General features: G+C 44.6%; 1 protein-coding gene across 2 annotated transcripts in view; it reads left to right on the top strand.

Moving 5' to 3' along the window:
* The window catches only part of ATP8B3 (ATPase phospholipid transporting 8B3), a 137,712-nt gene that overhangs the window by 78,078 nt on the left and 35,646 nt on the right, over nucleotides 1-23,988 (top strand). For both annotated transcript variants that reach the window (XR_009152748.1, XM_058163367.1), the window contains exons 15-22: nucleotides 2,032-2,182; nucleotides 9,250-9,438; nucleotides 11,015-11,127; nucleotides 12,003-12,167; nucleotides 12,757-12,868; nucleotides 13,822-13,897; nucleotides 15,194-15,329; nucleotides 16,822-17,092. Coding sequence is in view for 1 of the 2 variants with exons in the window: in XM_058163367.1 (XP_058019350.1) it covers nucleotides 2,032-2,182; nucleotides 9,250-9,438; nucleotides 11,015-11,127; nucleotides 12,003-12,167; nucleotides 12,757-12,868; nucleotides 13,822-13,897; nucleotides 15,194-15,329; nucleotides 16,822-17,092 (1,213 nt within the window). In the remaining variant the exon portion in view is untranslated. The remainder of the gene's footprint in view (nucleotides 1-2,031; nucleotides 2,183-9,249; nucleotides 9,439-11,014; nucleotides 11,128-12,002; nucleotides 12,168-12,756; nucleotides 12,869-13,821; nucleotides 13,898-15,193; nucleotides 15,330-16,821; nucleotides 17,093-23,988) is intronic.

Genomic DNA, 23,988 nt, shown 5'->3' on the forward strand with positions numbered 1-23,988 from the left:
TCATTTAAACATCACAAGGCAGATGGCTGTATCAGACTGAAGACACTTTACGGTGACTGCACAACAGGGTTTCTCAACCTTGACAACTTTTAAGACATGTGGTTTTCAACTCCCAGAATTCCCTAGCCAGCTGGCTAGGGAATTCTGGGAGTTGAAGTCCACGGGTCTTAAAGTTATCAAGGTTGAGAAACCTCAGTGTTCAACCTTGTTTTGAAATCAGTGGGGAAGAATTAACCTCTGGTAGAGACCCGTGAAGAGAATTTGCAGGGGTAATCATAATAATACAAATCATTTTTCTTCATTAAGCCTCCTTTAAAAAAGTAGCATTAGATAATATGGTATAGGTTAGTGACATGATTTTAAATGGATCTGTCTGCTATTGTTAGTGTTGGGGGGGGGATTCTATATCCTGGAAATATTGTTGAACTGCAATTCCTGACAGGGAGTTTATGAAATGAAGCAGGGGTCTCCAAGCTTGGCAACTTTAAGCCTGGAGGACTTCAACTCCCAGAATGGCCCCGCCAACTTTGCTGGCTGGGGCTTTCTGGGAGTTGAAGTCCGCCAGGTTTAAAGTTACCAAGTTTGGAGACCCCTGAAATGAAGAGCCATGAATATTGATAGGGGAAGTTATACAGGTAGTCCTCAACTTTTAACCATTTGTTTAGTGACCATTCATAGCAGCCCTGAAAATGTGACTTACCACTGGATCTTGCACTTACAACCATCTCAGCAACCCCATTGTCACGTGATCAAAATCAGCATGTGTTTACGATGATTGAAGCACCCTGAATCACATGATCCCCATTTGCGACCTTCCCAACCACTTCCAACAGCAAAAAAGTCAATGGGAGAAGCCAGATTCACTTAGTGAACCATGTGATTCACTGAGCAACTGTGGTGATTCTCTTAACAACCACGGCAAAAAAGATCATAACCTTGGGCATGGCTTGCTTAAAAACACCTTGCTTTACCAACAGAAATTTGACCAATCGTGGTCGTAAATCAAGGACTACCCTGTACTTGAACAACATCTGAAAAGTGGCAGGTTCTCCAGACACAGCTTTTAGAGTGAGCTTTTAATATGTGGTTATAAATCAGGGTATAAGAGTTGCTAACAAAATATAGGTGGGCAACAGTAGTAGGATTCAAATCCCGGGGCTACCAGTTTTCTATCGGTAGTGTGTAGGTGTGCACGCTTGCTTTGCGAGCGTGTGATGCTTCTGTGCATGCATAGAAGCTTCTGCGCAAGTGCAGATCATTTTTGATGATGTCTAGGTGGGTGGGCGGAGCCTCCCACCGCCGCCACTATCAGTTCGCCCGAACCGGGGTGAACCAGGAGCAACCCACCACTAGTGGCCAACCTAGAGGTTGTGGGTCACCTGTGACTATATTTGTGCTTTCCTCTCTCCTGTAAAGCCCAGATTAACATTGTTAAACCTCAGTGGCAAGATTTCAACTATTGTCATTTTATTTATTCTCCTCTACTCCCCAAAATAAGAGGGGCACTAGGAGCCCGGTGGTGCAGTGGTTAGAATGCAAAATTGCAGGCAAATTCTGCCCACAGCCTGGAGTTTGATCCTGATGGGCCTCGAGGTTGACTCAGGCTTCCATCCTTCGAACATCGGTCAAATGAAGACTCAGATTATTGGGGACAATATGCTGACATTGTAAACAGAGTGGTGTATTACACTATGAAGTGGTATAGAAGCCTAACTGCTATTGCTATAAAGAGGAGGCCTTCTATGAAAGGTCATAAGAAGTGAATAACTTCCAAATTGAGCAAAATATTTGAGTTTCATTCCCTCCAGTGAGGTTTCCATGTGCTGGGGCCCTCTGACAATTAAGGGGACCTTAGCCAAAGAAAGTATCCCACCCCTGCACTCTATGGTTTTTCCCTCCTTCCCAAGATGTGGGTTTACATGGTTTTAAAGCCAACTTTAGATTTAGATTTAAATTTAGAGCCAATAAATGGGGAAATTATCCTTTATCCTTGGTGGTTTCCAAGCCCATCTCTGACCCTTTTTCTCCTAGGATTTGAGCTGGAACAAATATATAGACAAGAAGCTGGAATTTCACGATCAGTTGCTTTTAGATACCATCCGGCGTGACCAGGACCCAGTAGTGAGGGAATACATGCGGTTGCTTGCCCTATGTCACACTGTCATGGTGGAGGAGAAAGAAAGTGAGTAGACTAGTAGTTGATTCTACTTTGGGTCATCTCAGTTTTGTAGGAATTGGTCACAAGCAAAGCTCTTGGTAAGATTATAATGCCTTGGTAAGGCCACACTTGGAATACTGCATTCAGTTTTGGTCGCCGTGATGTAAAAAAGATGTTGAGACTCTAGAAAGAGTGCAGAGAAGAGCAACAAAGATGATTAGGGGACTGGAGACTAAAACATATGAAGAACGGTTGCAGGAACTGGGTATGTCTAGTTAAATAAAAAGAAGGACTAGGGGAGACATGATAGCAGTGTTCCAATATCTCAGGGGTTGCCACAAAGAAGAGGGAGTCAAACTATTCTCCAAAGCACCAGAGGGCAGGACAAGAAGCAATGGGTAGAAACTAATCAAGGAGAGAAGCAACTTAGAACTAAGGAGAAATTTCCTGACAGTTAGAACAATTAATAAGTGGAACAACTTGCCTGCAGAAGTTGTGAATGCTCCAACACTGGAAATTTTTAAGAAAATGTTGGATAACCATCTATCTGAGATGGTATAGGGTTTCCTACCTGGGCAGTGGGTTGGACTAGAAGGCCTCCAAGGTCCCTTCCAACTCTGTTGTTATATTAAAAGCTATAACAGGCTGAGACTAGAGGTAACAGAAAAATCTCCAGCACCCCTCTTTTTTTAAAAAAAAAAATCTATCCTGCCTTTATTGTTTTTACACATAACTCAAGGAGATAAACCAGTGGTGGGATTCATCAGTTGTAACAACCAGTTTGCTTTGCGTGTCTGCTGGAGGCCAAAAATGGGCCTGTTTCCGGACTTCCAGTACTTCCAGTAGGCCCATTTTTTGCCTTCCCTAGGCTCCAGAGGCTATCCTGGAGCCCCCAGGAGGGAAAAAACGGCCTCCCATGGGTACCGGAGGCCCTCCAGAGGCTGGAAACAAGTCTATTTCTGGACTGCCAGTAGGCCCATTTTTTGCCCTCCCAGAGCCTTCGCTCGTGCCCTGCACTTACCTGGCATCCAAAACAGACCACGTGGAGACTCCTGGGAGGGGCAGGGTGGGATGGGGTGAGCAGGGTCAGCCAATCCTTGGAACAATCGGTTTGGCGAACCAGATTAAAATTAACATCCGGTTCGCCCGAACCAGTCCGAACTTGCTGAATCTCACCCCTGTGGTGAACATACCCAACACACCTTCCTTCTCTTATTTCCCCCACAATAACAACCTTGCGAAAGAGGTTGGGCTCAAAAAGAGTGACTGGGCCAAGATCACCAGCTGGCTTTCATAGCTAAGGTGGAACTTGAACTCATGGTCTCCCGCTTTCTAACCTGGTGCCTTAACCACTGGATCAAATTAGCTCTCGTCTCTGAATACCAAGTCCTCTTGCACCCCATAGAATAGACTTTATTTGGGCTTTAAGTTCTGCTGTGATCTTCAGGAAAAGGTTGAGCTGACCTCAGCAGGGAGATAGTCTGTACTCAAACAGAAAGTTCAGATGGGAACTGGAAAGACTGGAATGTCTAAGCTCTTGTTCCAGAAAGACAAACATGTATTTGGCACTTTTCCGAGAAGCCATTTATCCCTGATAACCAATACAAATGCCTAATCTTTCTAACATTACTCAGACAGGCCAGCTGTAGGTCTTTTGAGCATACTGGTGAGAGGCAGTAGGAGGTCCCATCTCACTGAAAAAGATATTATCTCTTTTGGTTGTTGTGTTGGCATCTCAATTACCTGATTTGCTTGACTGCATTTCATTGGATGCAGGTATTGCTTGACATTAGATATGAAGAGATTAAAATCTTTTTTTGAAACTGCAATTAATTCGACAACACTTGAGCCACTCTCTTCCTAATCTGATTACCTTTGCACCTGAGGGTTGACGAAGGAGGGCGTCGTCTCCCCAAGTTACAAACAATGCTAGCTCTAATGTGACATCCCATCATCAATGCTGAAAGAGATACAGTTTTGCTTTGAGAAACAGAACAAGGGTTGGCGACCGGGTATGTTTATTACGCCTGTGTCAAGAACAGTATTTATGACATATGCCACCTCTGCACCAGCACCTCTGCGCCTTATGCACCTTACGCCATCTCTGCACCAGCAGAGATCAAACATCAAAGCAACAGAATGTGCTACTGTGCAGTTTAAAATCATAGGGTTGGACGGGATCTTGAAGGTCTTCTAGTCCAATGCCCAGCCCAGCGAAGGAGTCCTCACAACTATTTTGGAGAAATAGTTGTCCAATCTTTTTCTGAAAACCTCCTGTGATGGAGTCCCCTCAGGCTCTGGAGCTATAGCTTAATAACTCTCACAATCAGGAAATTCTTCCTTAGTTCAAGTTTTGATTTTCCATACACTGGTTCTTGCCTTCCTTTCAGGTATTAACATGTCCCATGATCTTGATACTGTATTGCTGTTCGTGCAGCCTAAGACTGCTGCATTTATTTTTTTTGGTGGTTGCAACACACTGCTGGCTCACGCTTAACAGAACAATAGAGTTGGGAAAGACCTTGGAGATCTTCTAGTCCAGCCCTCTGCTCAAGCAGGGAGACCTTATACCATTTCAGAAAAGTGATTTCCAATCTCTTCTTTAAAACTAGAACACCCACAACTTCTGGAAGCAAGTCATTCCACTAATTAATTGTTCTAACTATCAGAAAAGTTCTCCTTAGATCTAGGTTGCTTCTCTCCTTGATTAGTTTCCATCCATTGCTTCTTGTCCTGCCTTCAGGTGCTTTGGAGAATAGCTTGACTCCCTCTTCTTTGTGGAAGCCCCTGAGATATTGGAACATTGCTATCATGTCACCTCCTAGTCCTTCTTTTCATTAAACTAGACATACCCAAAATCCTGCAACTTAAGTGGTGGTCCACTAAGACCCATAAATCCCTCTCACAGTTAATGCTGTTATGCAAGGTACCACCTATTCTAAACTTTTGCATTTGATTTTTCTTGTCTAAGTTTAAAACTTTATTTTTCTCACCAGTAAATTACATTTTCTTGGATTGGGCCCAGCGTTCAACTCTGTGAAGATCTTTCTGAATTTTAAGCTTGTCTTTTAAAGTATTAATTATTCTTCCCAGCTTGGTGTTATCTGCAAATTTGATGAGTTCTATCCCCTCATCTAAATCATTTTTGAATGAGATTCTTAGTCATCCAGGTCATGGTTGTCCCAAAGGTGCTTTTTCAAAAGTCCAGTTCCAGTTCCTTGAAGACGTTTCACTTCTTATTCAAGAAGCTTCTTCAGTTCTGAAATGAAGAAGCTTCTTGGATGAGAAGCAAAATGTCTTCAAGGAAAAACAAAGTCCAGTTGCCTTTTAAAAAAGCACCTTTGGGACGTTTATGAAGAAGTTGAAGAGTATAGGACCTAAGACAGGGTCTTGAGATATCCCACTGCATGCTTCCCTTGATGCAGACTGATTGATTGATTGATTGATTGATTTGATTTGATTTGATTTGATTTGTATACCGCCCTTCTCCCAAAGGACTCAGGGCGGTTTACAGTCAATAAAATGCATATAATACAGATTAAGAACAGTATAAAAAACTGATTCAATATATGGCATAAAAAACTAAAATAAGAATAAAAACCCCATTTAAAACTACATTTAAGCTAGCCCTACGCGATGAAACAAAAGCGTCTTCAGCTCGCGGCGAAAGGTCCGGAGGTCGGGGAGTTGATGAAGCCCCAGAGGCAGCTCATTCCAGAGGGCCGGAGCCCACACAGAAAAGGCTCTCCCCCTGGGAGTCGCCAGCCGACATTGTTTGGCCGACGGCACCCTGAGAAGGCCCACCCTGTGGGAGCGCACAGGTCGATGGGAGGCTACTGGCAGCTGTAGGAGGTCCCGTAAGGACCTGGTCCTATGCCATGGAGCGCTTTAAAGGTAGTAACCAACACCTTGAATTGCACCCGAAAGACCACTGGGAGCCAGTGCAGACTGCGCAGGAGAGGTGTCACATGGGAGCCTCGAGGTGCTCCCTCTATCACCCGCGCAGCCGCATTCTGGACCAGTTGGAGTTTCCGGGTACTCTTCAAGGGGAGCCCCATGTAGACAGCATTGCAATAGGTTCACCTATCTTGGCATTAAAGCTTTCTACAGACACCAGATCCTTCACATAATGTGTCCCAAGTAGGATCATTTGAACCTGGTCATTCGCGCCTTGAGGGAGAACTCTGGGTTGATTTCTTCAATCATCCATTTGTTTATTTTCTTGGCTGTCCACAAAATTCTCAGGAGTCTTCCACAACACCAGAGTTCAAAAGCATCAATACCCTTCCTAGCCTGCTTCTTCAAAGTCCAACTTTCATAGAGTATTGCAAAGAATGCTAAGGCTTGCACGATTCTGATCATGGTAGTTATAGACCCATCACAGCATCTGAAGAATCATAGGATGGTTTCTGTTTATTTATTCTATTATCAAAGGCCCGGAGAGAACTATAGATGGCTTCCCCCACAACACATACACACTTTTTATCTTCAGGCTAATCCTGTGAGGATTTTTATTGCCTTTCAACTAAACATTTGTGAAATGGTTTAGAAGACACAATGGTTTAGGAGCGATAATAAAGACAACAATTCCTGGCAACCGTTAATAGCCTAAGAAACAGTCACAGCAGAAATAATAATAATAATAAAAAATACACTAGAGTTTTTAAAAGTCAGGAAGAATAAAAGACAAGATATCTAAAGACGCTAGCATAAACTTCAAATGGATTTCCTTGAGAAAAGGTTGCCCCTCTAAGATTTAGAATGTTAATGTAAACCGCTTTAATCTAGATTGCAGAAAATATGACTTCTGCAACAGAATCATCAGTGCTTGGAATACTTTACCTGACTCTGTGGTCTCTTCCCATAATCCTAAAAGCTTTAACCAAAAACTTTCTACTATTGACCTCACCCCATTCTTAAGAGGACCATAAGGGGCGTGCATAAGCGCACAAACGTGCCTACCGTTCCTGTCCTATTGTTTTTCTTTTCTTCTTCCTATATATGTTTATATGTGTATATACTATATAATCTTTTTGTATGATGTTGTGACAAAATAAATAAAATAAAAAAATAAAAAGGTCAAAATATTTCAAGTACACTTTATTTGTTATCATTGCAAGCAGTGGTGAAATCCAATTTTTTTTATTACCGGTTCTATGAGCGTGGCTTGGTGGGTGTGGCTCGGTGGGCATGGCTTGGTGGGTGTGCCAGGGGGAGGATACTGCAAAATCTCCATTCCCACCCCACTCCAGGGGAAGGATACTGCAAAATCCCCATTCCCCCTCCACTGCTGGGGGAAGGATATTGCAAAATCTCCATTCCTACCCCACTCTGGGGCCAACCAGAGGTGATATTTGCCGGTTCTCTGAACTGCTCAAAATTTCTGCTACCGGTTCTCCAGAACCTGTCAGAACCTGCTGGATTTCACCCCTGATTGCAAGCCAATATTTTCTCCATATTTTCTGCTTTATTGTAGTGTGCACAGAAGGGAAGATGTAGTAACTAGGTGCTGTGAAATCAGCTGTCTTGCTTATACCCATCTAAAGCAGATTACCCAAGGTACCCCAGGCAGCAGTAGGATTGATTGATTGATTGATTGAAGAAAGGAATGAATGCAAATATACATGTACCAGGATAATACAGGTAGTCCTTGACTTATGACCACAATTGAGCCCCAGTTTTTTGTTGCTAAGTGAGATATTTATGAAGTTAACTTTGCCCCATTTAACATAACATAACATCAGAGTTGGAAGGGACCTTGGAGGCCTTCTAGTCCAACCCCCTGCCCAGGCAGGAAACCCTACACCATCTCAGTCAGATGGTTATCCAACATTTTCTTAAAAATTTCCAGTGTTGGAGCATTCACAACTTCTGAAGGCAAGTCGTTCCACTTATTAATTGTTCTAACTGTCAGGAAATTTCTCCTTAGTTCTAAGTTGCTTCTTTCTTTGATCAGTTTCCACCCATTGCTTCTTGTTCTGCCCTCAGGTGCTTTGGAGAACAGCCCGACTCCCTCTTCTTTGTGGCAACCCCTGAGATATTGGAACACAGCTATCATGTCTCCCCTAGTCCTTCTTTTTGTTAAACTAGACATACCCAGTTCCTGCAACCGTTCTTCATATGTTTTAGCCTCCAGTCCCCTAATCATCTTTGTTGCTCTTCTCTGCACTCTTTCTGCACTCATTTTATGACCTTTCCTGCCACAGTTCTTAAGTGAATCCCTGCCGTTGTTAAATTAGTAACACGGTTGTTAAGTGCATCTGGCTTTCCCATTGACTTTGCTGGTCAGGACACAAAAGGTGACCTCGGGACATCACAACGGTCATAAATGCGAGTCGGTCGCCAAGCATCCATCACTGTTAGGAAATTTCTCCTTAGGTCTAGGTTGGTTCTCCCCTTGCTTAGTTTCCATCCATTGCTGCTTGTTCTGCCTTCAGGTGTTTTGACCCCCTCTTCTTTGTGGCAGCCCCTTAGATATTGACTGCTATCACGGCACCCGTTGTCGTGTCCCACTCCTCCGCTGATGGCCGGGTCAGGGAAATCCGAATCAGGCTTGCCTCTGCAGCTCTGCCCAAAGTCCTAGCAAAGTCCTCAGAGCAGGCAGGAGACCAGTAAGTGACTTCAGCAAGATAAGGTAGACTTTGCCTGACTCAGAGACTGCCAGAAAGCAGATCCTTTATATAGGCCATGGGGTGTGGCTCCATGACTCAGCACTCATTAAGGCCTGCCCCTCCCTTCCTTCTGTTGCCTCCGCCTATCCAATCTTCTGATGCGAGGGTCACTCCAATCAGCTGTTGTTGGAAGTAAACTTTCCTCAGGCTCACATGCTGTGGAGGAGGGGGAGGGGTCTAACTGCTCCGTTTGCCTGGGCATGGAGCCAGGGCTGGGACCGGGGGATGCTCCCTCCTCTGCAGCTTGTCTGGGCATGGAGCCAGAACTGGGGCCGGGAGGCATACATTCCTCCGTGTTCGGGAGCAGATAAGCAGACCCCGGCTGCGGTGAGAGCGGACAAGACACAAAACCCGTAGTCCTTCTTTTCATTAAATATCTGGGACACTCTTTTGATTATGGTCTAATCTTTTTGTTTTTAGGTGAGCTTGTTTACCAAGCTGCTTCTCCAGATGAGGAAGCCCTGGTAACAGCTGCCAGAAACCTGGGTTATGTCTTTCTCTCCCGCACTCAAGATACCATCACGATAAGTGAACTGGGCATACAACGGACTTACAAGGTGCTGGCATTGCTAGATTTCAACAGTGTGAGAAAGCGGATGTCTGTTTTAGGTGAGTATTTGTTGAGTTGCAAAGTATAGCTTGTCTAATGGGTATTTGGGCAAATGTGCAGGATTAGAAAGAAAATCTGTTTTTTTAAAAAGTGGAGGATTTCTTTTAAAGGAGGATTAGGCAGATGCATCTGTTTTACTGAACGCAGCTTAGAACAATAGGAAGCGGTGGCATATAAATTAATGCAACTAAGTAAATCTGGCGAGAAACAAAATGCCTTAAAATCTGAGCCAAAATTGGCAAAAGAAAAGTGAAGGCAACAGATAAGAATTTTGTGTCTGTGTGACTCCATGTTCACTCCTTACCTGCTGCTGAATCGGGATAAATTAATATTAAATGTAATTGTTTTAAGACAAAGTAAACTGGGAGATATCCCAAAGATACTTTTTCCAAGAGGCAACCGGACAGGGGGTTGGACTAAATGACCTCCAAAGTCCCTTCCAACACTGTTACTCTTACCTTCTTGGTTTTTTGCTTTGAAAACATTTTGCTTCTCATCCAGGAAGCTTCTTCAGTTCTAATTGATTGGTGGGGAAATGAAGGCTAGGGATGTGGGGGGGGGGAGATATAGAGAATTGTTGCTTTTTTGTTGGAGGTGGGTAGGTTGTGTGACATGCCTGCAGAATCAAGTTAGGCATTTTCTGAATTTTTGACACGTTGAGCCCAAAACGTTTCCCATCACTGATCTAGAAACAGAGTAACTCAGGTTTAAATGTTCTGACCTCAGGCATGAAAACTCATGTATAACTTGGATCAACTTATCCTAAGAATTGAGTGCTTGGAGGGTAAATCAAATGTGAATCTAACAAACAAGCAGGGAAACAAACCAACAGATAAATGCAAGCTGGCATAAATCAGGGGGTCTCCAACCTTGGCAACTTGAAGCCTGGCGGACTTCAACTCGTCCAGAATGCGGCCGCGCGGGTGATTGAGGGAGTGGCTCGAAGCTCCCATATAACACCTATCCTGCGCAGGCTGCACTGGCTTCCGGTTGCCTTCCGGGTGCAATTCAAGGTGTTGGTTATCACCTTTAAAGTGCTCCATGGCTTAGGACCGGGTTACTTATGGGACCGCCTGCTGCTACCGGTGGCTTCCCATCGACCAGTGCGCTCCCACAGAGAGGGTCTTCTCAGGGTGCCGTCAGTCAGACAATGTCGACTGGCGACCCCCAGGGGGAGGTCCTTCTCGGTGGGGGCTCCTGCCCTCTGGAACGAGCTACCCCCAGGGATACGCCAACTCCCTGACCTCCGGGCCTTCCAGCGTGAGTTGAAGACTCTTTTATTTTATCGTGCAGGACTGGCCTAATAGTTTTTTAATGGTTTTTTTTTAGCAGTTTTTAGAATTTTCAGCCTATTTACATTAATCTTTTAAATTTGTTTTTTTAATGTTTATATTTGTTGTTCTTAGCTGGCTGTAAACCGCCCTGAGTCCTTCGGGAGAAGGGCGGTATAGAAATTGAAATAATAAATAAATAAAATAAATAAACTCCCAGAATTCTGGGAGTTGAAGTCCGCCAGGCTTAAAGTTGCCAAGGTTGGAGACCCCTGGCATAAATATCCTTATCTCTTTTTCTCAGTGCAAGACCCTGAAGGTTGCATCAAGCTTTACACCAAGGGGGCAGATTCTGTGATCCTAGAAAGACTCCACAGTGACCAGATCAACGAAGGTTGCACCATCAAAGCACTGGATGTAAGTTCTGTATTGTATAGAAAAGCCAAGAAGGGAGCCATGATTAACTAGCTGAAGCTCCGCCCCATTTTTAGGTGCATCAACGTCTGTTAAAAGGAAGTGGGGGGGAGCTTCAATCTTGCAGTTCAGCTGTCATCTTGATGGCTTTAATTACAATCAACACCACCTAATTTCTCTGCTTAATTTTGAGCCAATCACTTTTCGCCCAGGGAAAAAAACCTGAACTAAGAAGAGATTGGATAACCACTTGTCTGAAATGGAATAGGGTTTCCTGCTTGTGTAGAGAGTTGGACTAGACCAGGGGTGTTAAATTCAAGGCCCGTGGGCCGAATCCAGCCTGCAGGGTGCTTAGATCTGGCCTGTGGGGCCTCCCCGGCCCGTGGTGCCTCTGCTAGTGAAAAAGGAGCTCGGGAGGGCCCTCCGGAGCTCTGTTTTCACTGGCAGAGGGTTGCAGGAGGCCGTCGCAGCTGAAAACAGAGCTCGCGAGGGCCGCACGTTGTCCTCCTGAGCTCCATTTTCGTTGGCAGAGGGTTGCAGGAGTCTGTCGCAGATGAAAATGGAGCTCAGGAGCCCATTTTTGCTTGCAAAGTGCTCCGGCTACCACAGGTGCCCCCGACATGAGTGACGTTGAGCTAGCCATGCGCCCCCGGCCATTCCCCCCCTGGCCCCCCGAGATCAAACACATCCTGATGCGGCCCTCAATGAAACTGCGTTTGACACCCCTGGACTAGAAGATCTCCAAGGTCCCTTCCAACTCTATTATTCTGCTACATACACTGCTGGAGGAAAGTTTGGATGAGAATCTCACAAATAGGCACACAAATCCATAGCAAATGCCACCTCCTGAGAAACCCATGCTTGTCCTCTTCCCCCAGAGTTTTGCAGCGGAGACCTTGAGGACGTTATGCCTGGCTATGAAAGAGGTGGACAAGAAGGACTACACTCTGTGGAGCAAGAAACACCATGCAGCGAGCATCTTATTACAGGGCCGGGCCCAAGAGTTGGACAAAGTATATGAGGAGCTTGAGCAGAATCTTAAGGTAAACATTGGTTTTGGTCTGAACTGACTGCCAAGTCAATGGGAGATCTTGGATATTGTGCCATTTCTGAGAGTTGACATTATTTGATATTGCCATACAGGTAGTCCTCGACTTACATCCACAATTGGCCCCAAAATTTCCATTGCTAAGCCAGACCATTGAGTTTTGCCCCATTTCACAACCTTCCTTGGCACAATTGTTAAGTGAACCACTGCAGTTGTTAAGCCAGTGACACGGTTGTTAAGTGAATCTGGCTTCCCCACTGACTTTGCTTCTCAGAAGGTTGCAAAAGGTGGTCACATGACCCCAGGACATGGCAACCATCAAAAATGCATGCAGGATACCGAACATTTGAATTTGGACCACATGACCATGGGAATGCGGCAACAGTTGTAATATGAAAAATGGTCACGAGTCATTTTTTTCAGTCACGTTGCAACTTTGAACGATCACTGCACAAATGGTTGTATTTTGAAATTTTGGGCTCAACTGGGTCGTATGTCGAGGTTTACCTGTACTGTACTATGAAATTTATACGGTGAAGTTTGTACTGTGAAGTTTTGAATCAAGTCTTGTTTTGTTCTTTCAGCTTTTGGGGGCCACAGCCATAGAGGACAAATTACAAGATGGGGTCCCTGAGACCATTCATCTGCTCAAAAGAGGGGACATCAAAGTTTGGGTGCTAACAGGAGATAAGCAAGGTACCTCCATCATGATGATAACCTGAGTCCTTCAGGAGAAGGGCGGTATACAAATTAAAACATTATTATTATTATTATTATTATTATTATTATTATTATTATTATTATTATTATTATTATTATTATTATTATTATTATTATTATTATCATCAATTCATGACTCTCTAATCCCGGGGTCTCCAACCTTAGCAACTTTAAGTCTGGAGGACTTCAACTCCCAGAATTCCCTAGCCGGCAAAGCTGCCTGGGGAATTCTGGGAGTTGAAGTCCTCCAGGTTTAAAGTTGCCAAGGTTGGAGACCCCTGCTCTAGTCCCAGGGAATCCTTCAGAAATGACATTCTTTTCTAAGGGATTGTCAGTTATTTCACTATGCTTCAAGGCACATCCCCACAGCTAAGTAAAGAATCTGAAAAGTTAACCGAATAAACAAACTGAAATGCATTACTCACTGTACCCTTAACACATTTAGATAGAGATATCCATATTTTCAGATATATAGGTAGTCCTTGACTTACAAAAGTTTATTTAGTGACCTGACCATTTTTCACACTTACGACTGTTGCAGCATTCTCACAGTCACCTGATTAAAATTCAAAATCTTGGCTAACTAACTAGCATTTATAACCGTTGCAGTGTCCTGGGGGTCATGCGATCCACCTTATGGACCTTCTGACAAGCAAAGTCAATGGGGAAGCTAGAGTCCCTTAACAATCGTGTTACTAATTTAACAACTGCACTGATTCATTGAACAACTGTGGAAAGAAAGGTAATATAGGGCAAAATTCACTTCACTGTCTCGCTTAGCAACATAAATTTTGGGCTCAATTGTGGTGATAAGTCAAGGACTACCTGTAGTCTTTTTAAAAAAAAATGTTTCAGGGATGGAAGCAGAAATAGAAGAGAATGTAGACTCCAGCTTTTAATCCCATTTCTGGTCTTCATTATGTTTGCAGAAACTGCTGTCAATATTGGGTTTGCTTGTCAACTCCTTTCCGAAGACATGACCATTCTGGAAGAGAGTGAAATCAGGTACAGACCTATGAAAGATGTGTTTGGATGTCTGTGGTGGGCAAGTGAAAGGAAGTAACTCAAACACAGAAATAATCAGGTGTTGTTTGGAAACCCTAGATCAGGGATGTCAAACTCAAGGCTCACGGGCCAGATCCGGCCCACAGGGTGCTTAGATCTGGCCCATGGGGCTGCCCTGGAAATAGCGAAGGATCGGTACGTGGTGCCTCTGCCAGGGAAAATGGGCTGCCGATCTCTGTTTTTGGCTGGGACAGCCTCCTGCAACCCTCTGCCAGTGAAAACGGAGCTCGGGGTGTGTGGGGGGGGCACATTTTGCAGTCCAGTCTCTTCTTGAAAGCTTCCAGTGATGAAGCTCCCACAATTTCTGAAGGCAAGTGCTGTTCCATTGGTTGAGTGTTCTCACAGTCCGAAAATTTCTCCTAACATCTAGGTTGAACTTCTCCTTGACAATGCTTTGAACTTGTTTGAGTGCAGGCCAAATACAGACTCTGTTCCTGAACTGTCAGTTTTTTTCTTTGTCTTTATCTCGGACTCAGAAATTAAACTTTTCTTTGGAAAAGAAAAAAGAAATAAGAAATCTAGTTTAATAAAAAGAAGGACTAGGGGAGACATGATAGCAGTGTTCCAATATCTCAGGGGTTGCCACAAAGAAGAGGGAGTCGGGCTGTTCTCCAAAGCACCCAAGGGTAGAACAAGAAGCAATGGGTGCAAACTGTTAAGTTCGGGAAGTAACGAGGCTGGAGACCAGGGTAGTGACAACAGCTCTTTAATATATGGTGAACCCAGCAACCAGGCTGGGGAAAAACCTCTCCTTATATACAGTTCAACCGGCGGCTTTAATCAATCAGCAACGTGCTTGTTTCCCGCCAAAACATTTAAAGATACATTACACAAACTGATCAAAGAAAGAAGCAACTTAGAACTAAGGAGAAATTTCCTGACAGTTAGAACAATTAATAAGTGGAACGACTTGCCTGCAGAAGTTGTGAATGCTCCAACACTGGAAATTTTTAAGAAAATGTTGGATAACCATCTGACTGAGATGGTGTAGGGTTTCCTGCCTGGGCAGGGGATTAGACTAGAAGGCTTCCAAGGTCCCTTCCAACTCTGTTGTTATATATAAATTAAACTTTTCATGAACATCCTGTAGAATTCACAGGCGAAGGATGGGAGGGTTGGATGTTGCAGATAAATCTTGGACAAGTGGCTCAACACTAGTGATTTCAATCAGGATGATAACTTGCGCTTCCGGGTTCAAGACACCTGCCCTTGTTTCCCCGCCATCTTGTTTTTCAGGGAGATTCTTGAACCAGCCTGGTACAGCACCAACAGTTTGGCTGGCAGTGGTGAAGCCCTGTGCAACATTGGCTCTTTTCTTCCTTACCAGGCATCGCATGTCAAAAAAGCCCTGGTGGTCACTGGGGACTTCCTTGTAAGTCCTTCCTTCCTTCCTACCTTCCTTCCCTCCCATTTTTAATGGGTCCCTCTTCTCTAGAGTACGGGTAATCCTTGATTTATGACCTCCATTGAGCCCAACATTTGTTGCTAAATAAAAGATTTTTAAAAGTGCAGAAATGGACAAGATAACACTAGAAATTAAGGAAAGGGGAGAGTCGGAATACTACAAAGTGTGGAATAAATTATATGATTGGTTAGAAAAAAGAAATCAAAATAATAAATTGGAATGTTAACCTAATTAAGTTAAAACCAGGAAGTGTAAACCATTGAATTGTGTTAACCGGATAAGGACGGATTGGTAAATAGATACCAATGTAAATAGATACCAATGTAGAGGAACGATTGAATAAGAACAGAGAATATATATTTATGCCGATATGGCAAGCTGTAAAATATGTAATGTTATGTCTGTTATGTGTTTTTAATGTGTTTTTGTTTTCGTTGTATTTTTCTTTATTTTGTTTTTAAAAGTTAAAAGTTTAATAAAAATTATTTTTTTTTTAAAAAAAAGATTTTTAAAAGTGCATTCTGCCCCGTTGTTAAGTGAATCACTGTAACTGTTACCTTAGTAACAAGGTTGTCACTAACTTAACAATTTCAGTGATTCGCTGGTTGTTAATTTAACTTAGCAACAAGGTTTTTAGGTGAATCTGGTTTTCCCCTTGACTTTGCTTGTCAGAAGCTTGCAAAAGTTGATCATGCGACACTGCAACCGTCATAAATACGAGTCAGTTGCCAAGCACCCGAATTTTGATCACGTGACCATGGGGATGCCGCAACGGTTGTAAATGTGAAAAACAGTGACAAGTGACTTTTCTCAATGCCGTTGTTAACTTTGAACGATCACTAAATAAACTTTTGTAAGTCAAGAACTAACTGTAGCTGGGTTTTTTTAATGACGTATGAGAAATTCAGAGGAAGGGATTTCCATCAAGATAGGGGAAAGCCTACTTTTTAATTAAGAGTTCCTTGACTGCTCTAATGACTGAGGTAACAGAATAATAGAATTACAGGAAAACAGAGTGGGAAGGGACCTTGGAGGTCTTCTAGTCCAGCCCCCTGCTTAGGCAGGAAACCCTATACCATTTCAGATGAATGGTTGTCCAATCTCTTCTTAAAACCTCCAGTGTTGGAGCATCTACAACTTCTAGAGGCAAGCTGTTCCACTGTGTAATTGTTCTAACTGTCAGGAAATTTCTCCTTAGTTCTAAGCTGCTTCTCTCTTTGATTAGTTTCCATCCATTGCTTCTTGTCCTGCCTTCAGGTGCTTTGGAGAATAGTTTGACTCCCTCTTCTTTGTGGCAGCCCCTCAGATATTGGAACACTGCTATCATATCACTCCTAGTCCTTCTCTTCATTAAACTAGATTTACTCAATTCCAGCAACCGTTCTTGGTAGGACAGCTATAATTCTGGGCAAGGAAATCAGACCCTTGGGTTATGTGTCTGGGCTTCATTTCTCCCCAGGAGAAAATCTTTCACACGGAGGAGAACAAGAAAGCAAAGAAGAAGAAAGGACTTTTGGAGCACTTGCGCTTCCGGACTGCGGACATCAGCAAGGAGCATGGAAACCTCATTGAAAAAGCATTTGTGGAACTGGCTACCACCTGCCAAGCTGTGATCTGCTGCAGGGTCACGCCCAAGCAGAAGGCCCTCATTGTACAAATGGTGAAGAGACACAAGAACTCCATCTCCTTGGCCATTGGAGACGGGGCCAATGACGTCAACATGATTAAAAGTGAGTCTCCTGCCCTTTTTGGTCTCAGAGATACAGCCTTGGGTAGCCAGGTTATGATCTGAAACTGGCTTTTCTCAGCCAAGAGGCGTGGAGATGGTACAGTTAGTCCTCGATTTACAACAGTGACCGTTCAAAGTTACAACAGCACTGAAAAAAAGTGACTTATGACCATTTTTCACAGTTCGACCTTTCATGTGATTGAAATTCGGATATTTGCCAACTGGTTCATACTTATGATGGCTGCTGTATCCCAAGATCCCCTTTTGTGACCTTCTGACAAGCAAAGTCAAGGGGGGAAGCCAGATTCACTTAACAACTGGGTTCCTTACTTATCAACTGCAGTGAATCACTCAACAACTGTGGCAAGAAAGGTCGTAAAATGGGGCAAAATTCACTTAACCAATTTCTCACTTAACAACAGAAATTTTGGGCTTAATTGTGGTCATAAGTCGAGGACTACCTTTACTTCTTAACAGGACCAGCCATGGGCTGTTGGCTATGCTAGTTGTGACTGACAGCAGTTGTAGTCCAAAACATTTGGATGGTGCCATGGTGGAGATGGTGGATTTAAATTTGCTGTTGATTAGATTTGCCTGGGTAAAACAGAGGGTTTGTGGCTCATGCAGGCCACAGCAGAGCTGTCACCATGGAAACGTAAGTTTAACTTTTATATACACAGGGACCTCCGTTCCTGTGGAGAAAGAGCTAGGTTGGTCTTACAGGTGGGAGAGAAAAGAAAGTGTGCTAGAGCAGGGGTCTCCAACCTTGGTCCCTTTAAGACTTGTGGACTTCAACTCCCAGAGTCCCTCAGCCAGCAAAGCTGGCTGAGGAACTCTGGGAGTTGAAGTCCACAAGTCTTAAAGGGACCAAGGTTGGAGACCTCTGTGCTAGAGAATTTGGAGGTTTAGGGTTGAGGCCAGTGGTGGGTTGCTACCGGTTCATCCCGGATTGGGAGAACCAGTAGCAGCGGCGACAGGAGGCTCCACCCACCTGCCTAGATGCTTCTGCGCATGCACAGAAGCACTGCATGCAGGCACGAGTGCAAGCACGCCCACAAGCAAACCAGTCGCGATGGGTTTTGAAACCTGCCCCTGGTTGAGGCCGCCTCAGACTTACGACATTTTAGGGGGCTTTTTGTAACTATGACCTTTTGGCAACTTGGGAGACATTTTTCTTTAGAAAAGCATCTAAAATGCATGAATTCCACCCAATTCTTTTAGAGAACCAGGTAATGTGACAGCTACATCAACTATTAAGGGGTTAAAAAAATTAACAAGGAAGGTAGGCAAGACCAGGCAATTGAAGCCCCACCCCTTTTGTGTCCATGGGATGAGTGTGAAAGACATGAAAAGAGGCAGAGCTTCAATTACCTGATCATTCCTCCCATTTTGATACAGACCTTCCCATGGATGCCATTATCAACCCATTAGATTTCATCATGCCATGTTCCATGAGGCCCTTCAATTGCAACTTGGTCATTTACTCTCTCGTAGTTTGCCTTGCTTGCTTACTTATTTATTACATTTATATGCTACCTATCTCACTATAAAGTGACAAATCTTTCGATATGTCAGTACTGTCCATAGCACTAGCAATAGCTTAGACTTAAAAGTCCTTTACATCCGGACGGTTTACAGCCTATTGCCCCCAACAATCTGGGTCCTCATTTTAACTGACCTCAGAAGGATGGGAGGCTGAGTCAACCTTGAGCCAGTCAGGATCGAACTCCCAGCTGTGGGCAGAGTTAGCCTGCAATACTGCATCCTAACCACTGCGCCAACCATGGCTCTATGCCAGGGATGTGCATTTTGCTCCTATTAAAGGCCACCTCACCTGAGGTGTTTATCTTTCAGAAGTCATATAATAAGTGGACCAAAGCAAAAGAATGTGAGGCCATGGAAGGTGGTCTCTCCCTTTTTCCAACATCTTTTTTTTTTTGTATACCTCCTGCTTTTTTTTTTGAAGTCCTCAGGACCAATCCTGAAAAGCAACACATAATCGTTAGTTAGTTTTTGGATGTAAGACTGAAGAAATCCCTGACCTGTAGATTAAGTTTAGGAGTTGTGACTTGAATTTGATTGGACACTATCTGTAGTATTGGTTGGTTAATTTCCCAGCATCAAACAAGGGAGAACTACACCTTACAAGAAGTCCGGACAGATCTCTCGGTGAGGATGGTGAAGTGTTGGCCAGAGTTGCCTTCAGCTTCACCACCACAGAGTTATCTACCTGGTATATTGGGATTGATGGTGGTTTGCCACACCTTTGGGCCTCTATCTGGGAACTAAAGCTGGGATGATTCGCAAACACGACTTGTAGTCCCCTTCCGCATCTCCATCAGAAACTTCTGGGTTTTTCATAAAGCCACAAATTGGAATACTTGGAATATTGCATCCAGTTTGTTTTTTTATTTGAATTTATATCCTGCCCTTCTCCGAAGACTCAGGGCGGCTTACACTGTGTTAAGCAATAGTCTTCATCCAATTGTATATTATATACAAAGTCAACTTTTATTGCCCCCAACAATCTGGGTCCTCATTTTACCTACCTTATAAAGGATGGAAGGCTGAGTCAACCTTGGGCCTGGTGGGACTTGAACTTGCAGTAATTGCAAGCAGCTGTGTTAATAACAGACAGACATAGTCTGCTGAGCCACCAGAGTTTTGGTCGCCACAATTAAAAAAGATGTTGAAATTCTAGAAAGAGTGCAGAGAAGAGCAAAAAAGATTAGGGGACTGGAGGCTAAAACATATGAAGAACAGTTGCAGGAACTCGGTATGTCTAGTTTAATGAAAAGAAGGACTAGGGGAGACATGATAGCAGTGTTCCAATACCTCAGGGGCTGCCACAAAGAAGAGGGAGTCAAGCTATTCTCCAAAGTACCTGAAGGAAGGACAAGAAGCAATAGATGGAAACTAATCAAGGAGAGAAGCAACCTAGAACCAAGGAGAAATTTCCTGACAGTTAGAACAATTAATCAGTGGAACAACTTGCCTCCAGGAGTTGTGAATGCTACAACCCTGGTGGTTTTAAAGACATTGGATAACCAAAAATAACAATATACCATCTGAAGACAATGTAATTAGAAAAATCATGGAATGTGCAGAAATGGATAAGCTTATGAAGGAGATACAAGAAAAAGAGGAAACAGAATATTATTTAGTATGGGAGAGATGGTATAAATGGTTGGAGGAAAAGGGGGGGGGAAATGTGCAAGGAAAGATTAAATAACGGATAAACTAGGAGTAGAAACAGAAGAACAAATAGGAAGAAACAGAAATTGTGGAAAGGAAATTGGGTACATGTGTATATCTAAGTATATATGTAAATAAAATAATTAGAATAATATAATATATTATAGTGAGATACATATGATATATTAGAAATATATGTATAAAAGATACATTAGGATAAGGGAGAAAATGTGTAAGTATTGATCACCAACGCGAAACTGTTGCAAAGAAGAAAGTATTAATATTTCTTTTTTGTTTTTGTTTTTGTCTCTTTTTAAAAAAAATCTGTTTAATAAAAAATATTTTTTTAAAAGAAATAAAGACATTGGATAACCATTTGTTTGAAATGGTATAGGATTTCCTGCCTAAGCAGGAAATCTCCGGACCCCTCCACAATTGGATAACAGCGTTCCTGTCAAACAGACAACAAGTGGTCAAAATAGGCAGGGCCCTATCAAATCCTGTTCCTGTCAATAGCGGCGGTTCCCAAGGCAGCGTTCTTGGACCAACACTTTTTATATTATACATTAATGATCTCTGTGACCATATTATAAGCAATTGTGTTCTCTTCGCTGACGATGTTACACTATTTAACACTACCAACAATACAGCTACCCTTCAAAGAGACCTTGACTTTGTGTCGGAATGGTCAAAAACTTGGCAACTCCAAATCTCAACCAACAAATGCTCTGTCTTACACATTGGAAAAAAGAATCTGAACACTTAATATAAGGTCAATGGACACTACCTTATAGATGACCCCCACCCCGTTAAAGACCTTGGAGTTTTCATATCAAATGATCTAAGTGCCAAAGCCCACTGCAACTACATCGCAAAAAAGGCTTTAAGAGTTGTAAACTTAATCTTGCATAGCTTCTTCTCCAGAAACACTACACTACTAACCAGAGCATATAAAACATTTGCCAGACCAATTCTTGAATGCAGCTCGCCTGTCTGGAACCCATACCTCATTTCAGACTTTAATACAATTGAGCGTGTCCAGAAATATTTTACAAGAAGAGTTCTCCACTCCTCTGATTACAACAAAATACCTTATGCCACCAGACTTGAAATCCTGGGTTTAGAAAATTTAGAACTCTGTCGCCTTGAGCTTAACTCATAGAATCATGTTACAACGTCCTTCCTGTTGAAGACTACTTCAACTTCAATCACAACAATACACGAGCACACAGTAGGTTTAAGCTTAATGTGAACCGCTCCAATCTTGATTGCAGAAAATATGACTTCAGAAACAGAGTTGTTAATGCCTGGAATGCACTACCAGACTCTGTGGTCTCTTCCCAAAATCCCCAAAGCTTTAACCAAAAACTATCTACCATTGACCTCACCCCATTCCTAAGAGGTCTGTAAGGGGCGTGCATAAGAGCACCAACGTGCCTACCTGTTCTGTTTCCCTTCCCCCAATACTCCCAGCAAAGAGTCCGTCAGAGGCCTTCCTTTTTTTTCCTTTTATTTACATAGATACATGTCCTGGCCACGTCTACCCACGGGCCTGCCAAGTTTCTGGAGATAACGAGGAAATTATAGATAAGGCCAGAATTACTCACGAATATATTCTTCCCTCCATGAATTAGCTTGCGCCAAATTCATTGTTTTGTCCGAGACAAAAAACCAGGAAGTCCCGCCTCCTATTTATAGTCTCTGCAGATGTCACTGCATGACAATTATGACTTGGCTTTGTCCCAACTCTTCCGCTGCTGCGCACGCCGATCAAGCCTTCGTAACCTTGCGTCCCTCCAAAACTGTTCTTGGGGCGTTGCCAAATCAGAAGAAAGCCCGGGAGAATCAGGCCCCGCCGGCCCCTCCCTCTGAGTGGGTGCCAGGGAGGGAGAGGGCTCAAGAGAAGCAGGGCTTGCCAGGTCTTCTCCCTCATTTTCTGAATCATCCGAGTCCAGGAGTCTGGGTCCAGGAACCTGGGTCACAACACTATCCCTCACCGCAGGGCCCTTCCCCCGGGGCTGACGATCGGGATGCGGTCGGGCTGGGTTCTGCTCATGGAAGGCCTGCACCAGGTCAGGGGCATGAACGTCGGAGGCATCTACCCAGGAGAAATCAGTCCCGTATCCCTTCCACGCGATCAAATATTGGAAACGACCCTTTAGCCAGCGAGAGTCTCGTATGCTGTGGACTTCGTATTCCTCAGATCCGTCCTCAGCGACAGTGACGGGTGCTGTTGGGCACCGAAGGGGACTCGGTGTGGCCTCAGGAACCAGAAGGGACCGGTGAAAAACGGGGTGGATCCGCATGGATCGTGGCAGGGTCAGTCGGTAGGCTACCGGGTTGATGACTGCCTCGACAGGGAACGGGCCGATGAATCGGTGGTCCAACTTCTTTACCGGGCGGTCGGACGGGAGGTGTTTGGTGGAGAGCCACACCCGGTCTCCAACTGCCAGCGGGGCGTTGCCCGTCGGGAGCGGTCGGCGGACCGTTGTAGCCCACCTTTGCGCGATTCAGCTGCTGACATTCCAACTGTTGGACCGCATGCAATTCCGTCAGGAAGGTCTGCGTTTCGGGAACAGGAGAGTCCGGTGGTGCCAGAGGGAAGAGCCGCGGATGGTACCCCACATTGGCAAAGAACGGGGTCATCTGAGTAGAGGTGTGCTGAGAGTTGTTAAAAGCAAACTCCGCCAGGGACAGGTAGTCAGCCCAGTTGTCCTGTTGCTGGTTGATGAAGCAACGGAGATACTGTTCCAGTATACCGATGACCTTCTCTGTACCCCCGTCGGTCTCCGGATGGTGCGATGACGACAGACATACCTGCACCTCCAACGCGGCCATCAGGCTCTTCCAGAAGCGGGCTGTGAACTGAACTCCTTCTCGTATCCGCACCAGGTTGTAGGCCCCCCGGAGATCGAGCTTGGTGAAGATCGTGGCCTCCCGCAACCTTTCCAGTAGCTCCGGGATGAGCGGCAGGGGGTAGCGATTCCGCACCGTAATGGCGTTTAGCCGGCGGTAATCACAGCATAGGCGCAAGTCCCCTGTCTTCTTCTTCACAAAGAGGACCGGGGCGAGAGGGACTTTGAAGGCGGATGAACCCTCGGGCCAGGTTTTTGTCCAGGAAGTCCCTGAGGGCGCCAACTCGGGCTCCGACATGGAATACAGGCGTCCCACAGGCAGTGGTGCGTTGGGCAGAAGGTCCACGGGCAATCGAGGGCCGATGCGGGTAGTCGGTCCGCCTCCTTCTCGCTGAACACGTCGGCGAAGTCCGTCAGCTCAGGAGGCAAGGTGATGGCAGCGGTAGGGACGTTCTGGCCGGCACAGGTGTGGCGGATGTGATCGACGCACTGCAGACTCGGGAAAGAGATGGCGTTCGCGACCAGGCCACCTGAGGATCGTGGGTCGAAGCCAGGCCATCCCAAGGACCAAGGGAAAATGAAGGTCCGCCGTGACATAAAACTGGATCGCCTCCTCATGGTCCCCAATAGCCAGGCGCAAAGGCTGGGTGGCGAATTTAATGGGGCCAGACACCAGTTCTCGTCCATCAATTGTCTCTACCCGCATCGGAGGGTCCACCGGAACCACGGGGACCGCAAACTGGGTCACAAAGGCCTGGTCCATAAAGTTTGTTGTGGCCCCTAAGTCCACCAGCGCATGCACCTGGAGCCCGTCCGACTGGTTCTCCAACCATATCCGTGTGTCCAG

The sequence above is a fragment of the Ahaetulla prasina genome, chromosome 1 (assembly GCF_028640845.1).
Source record: "Ahaetulla prasina isolate Xishuangbanna chromosome 1, ASM2864084v1, whole genome shotgun sequence".
Lineage (NCBI taxonomy): Eukaryota > Metazoa > Chordata > Lepidosauria > Squamata > Colubridae > Ahaetulla > Ahaetulla prasina.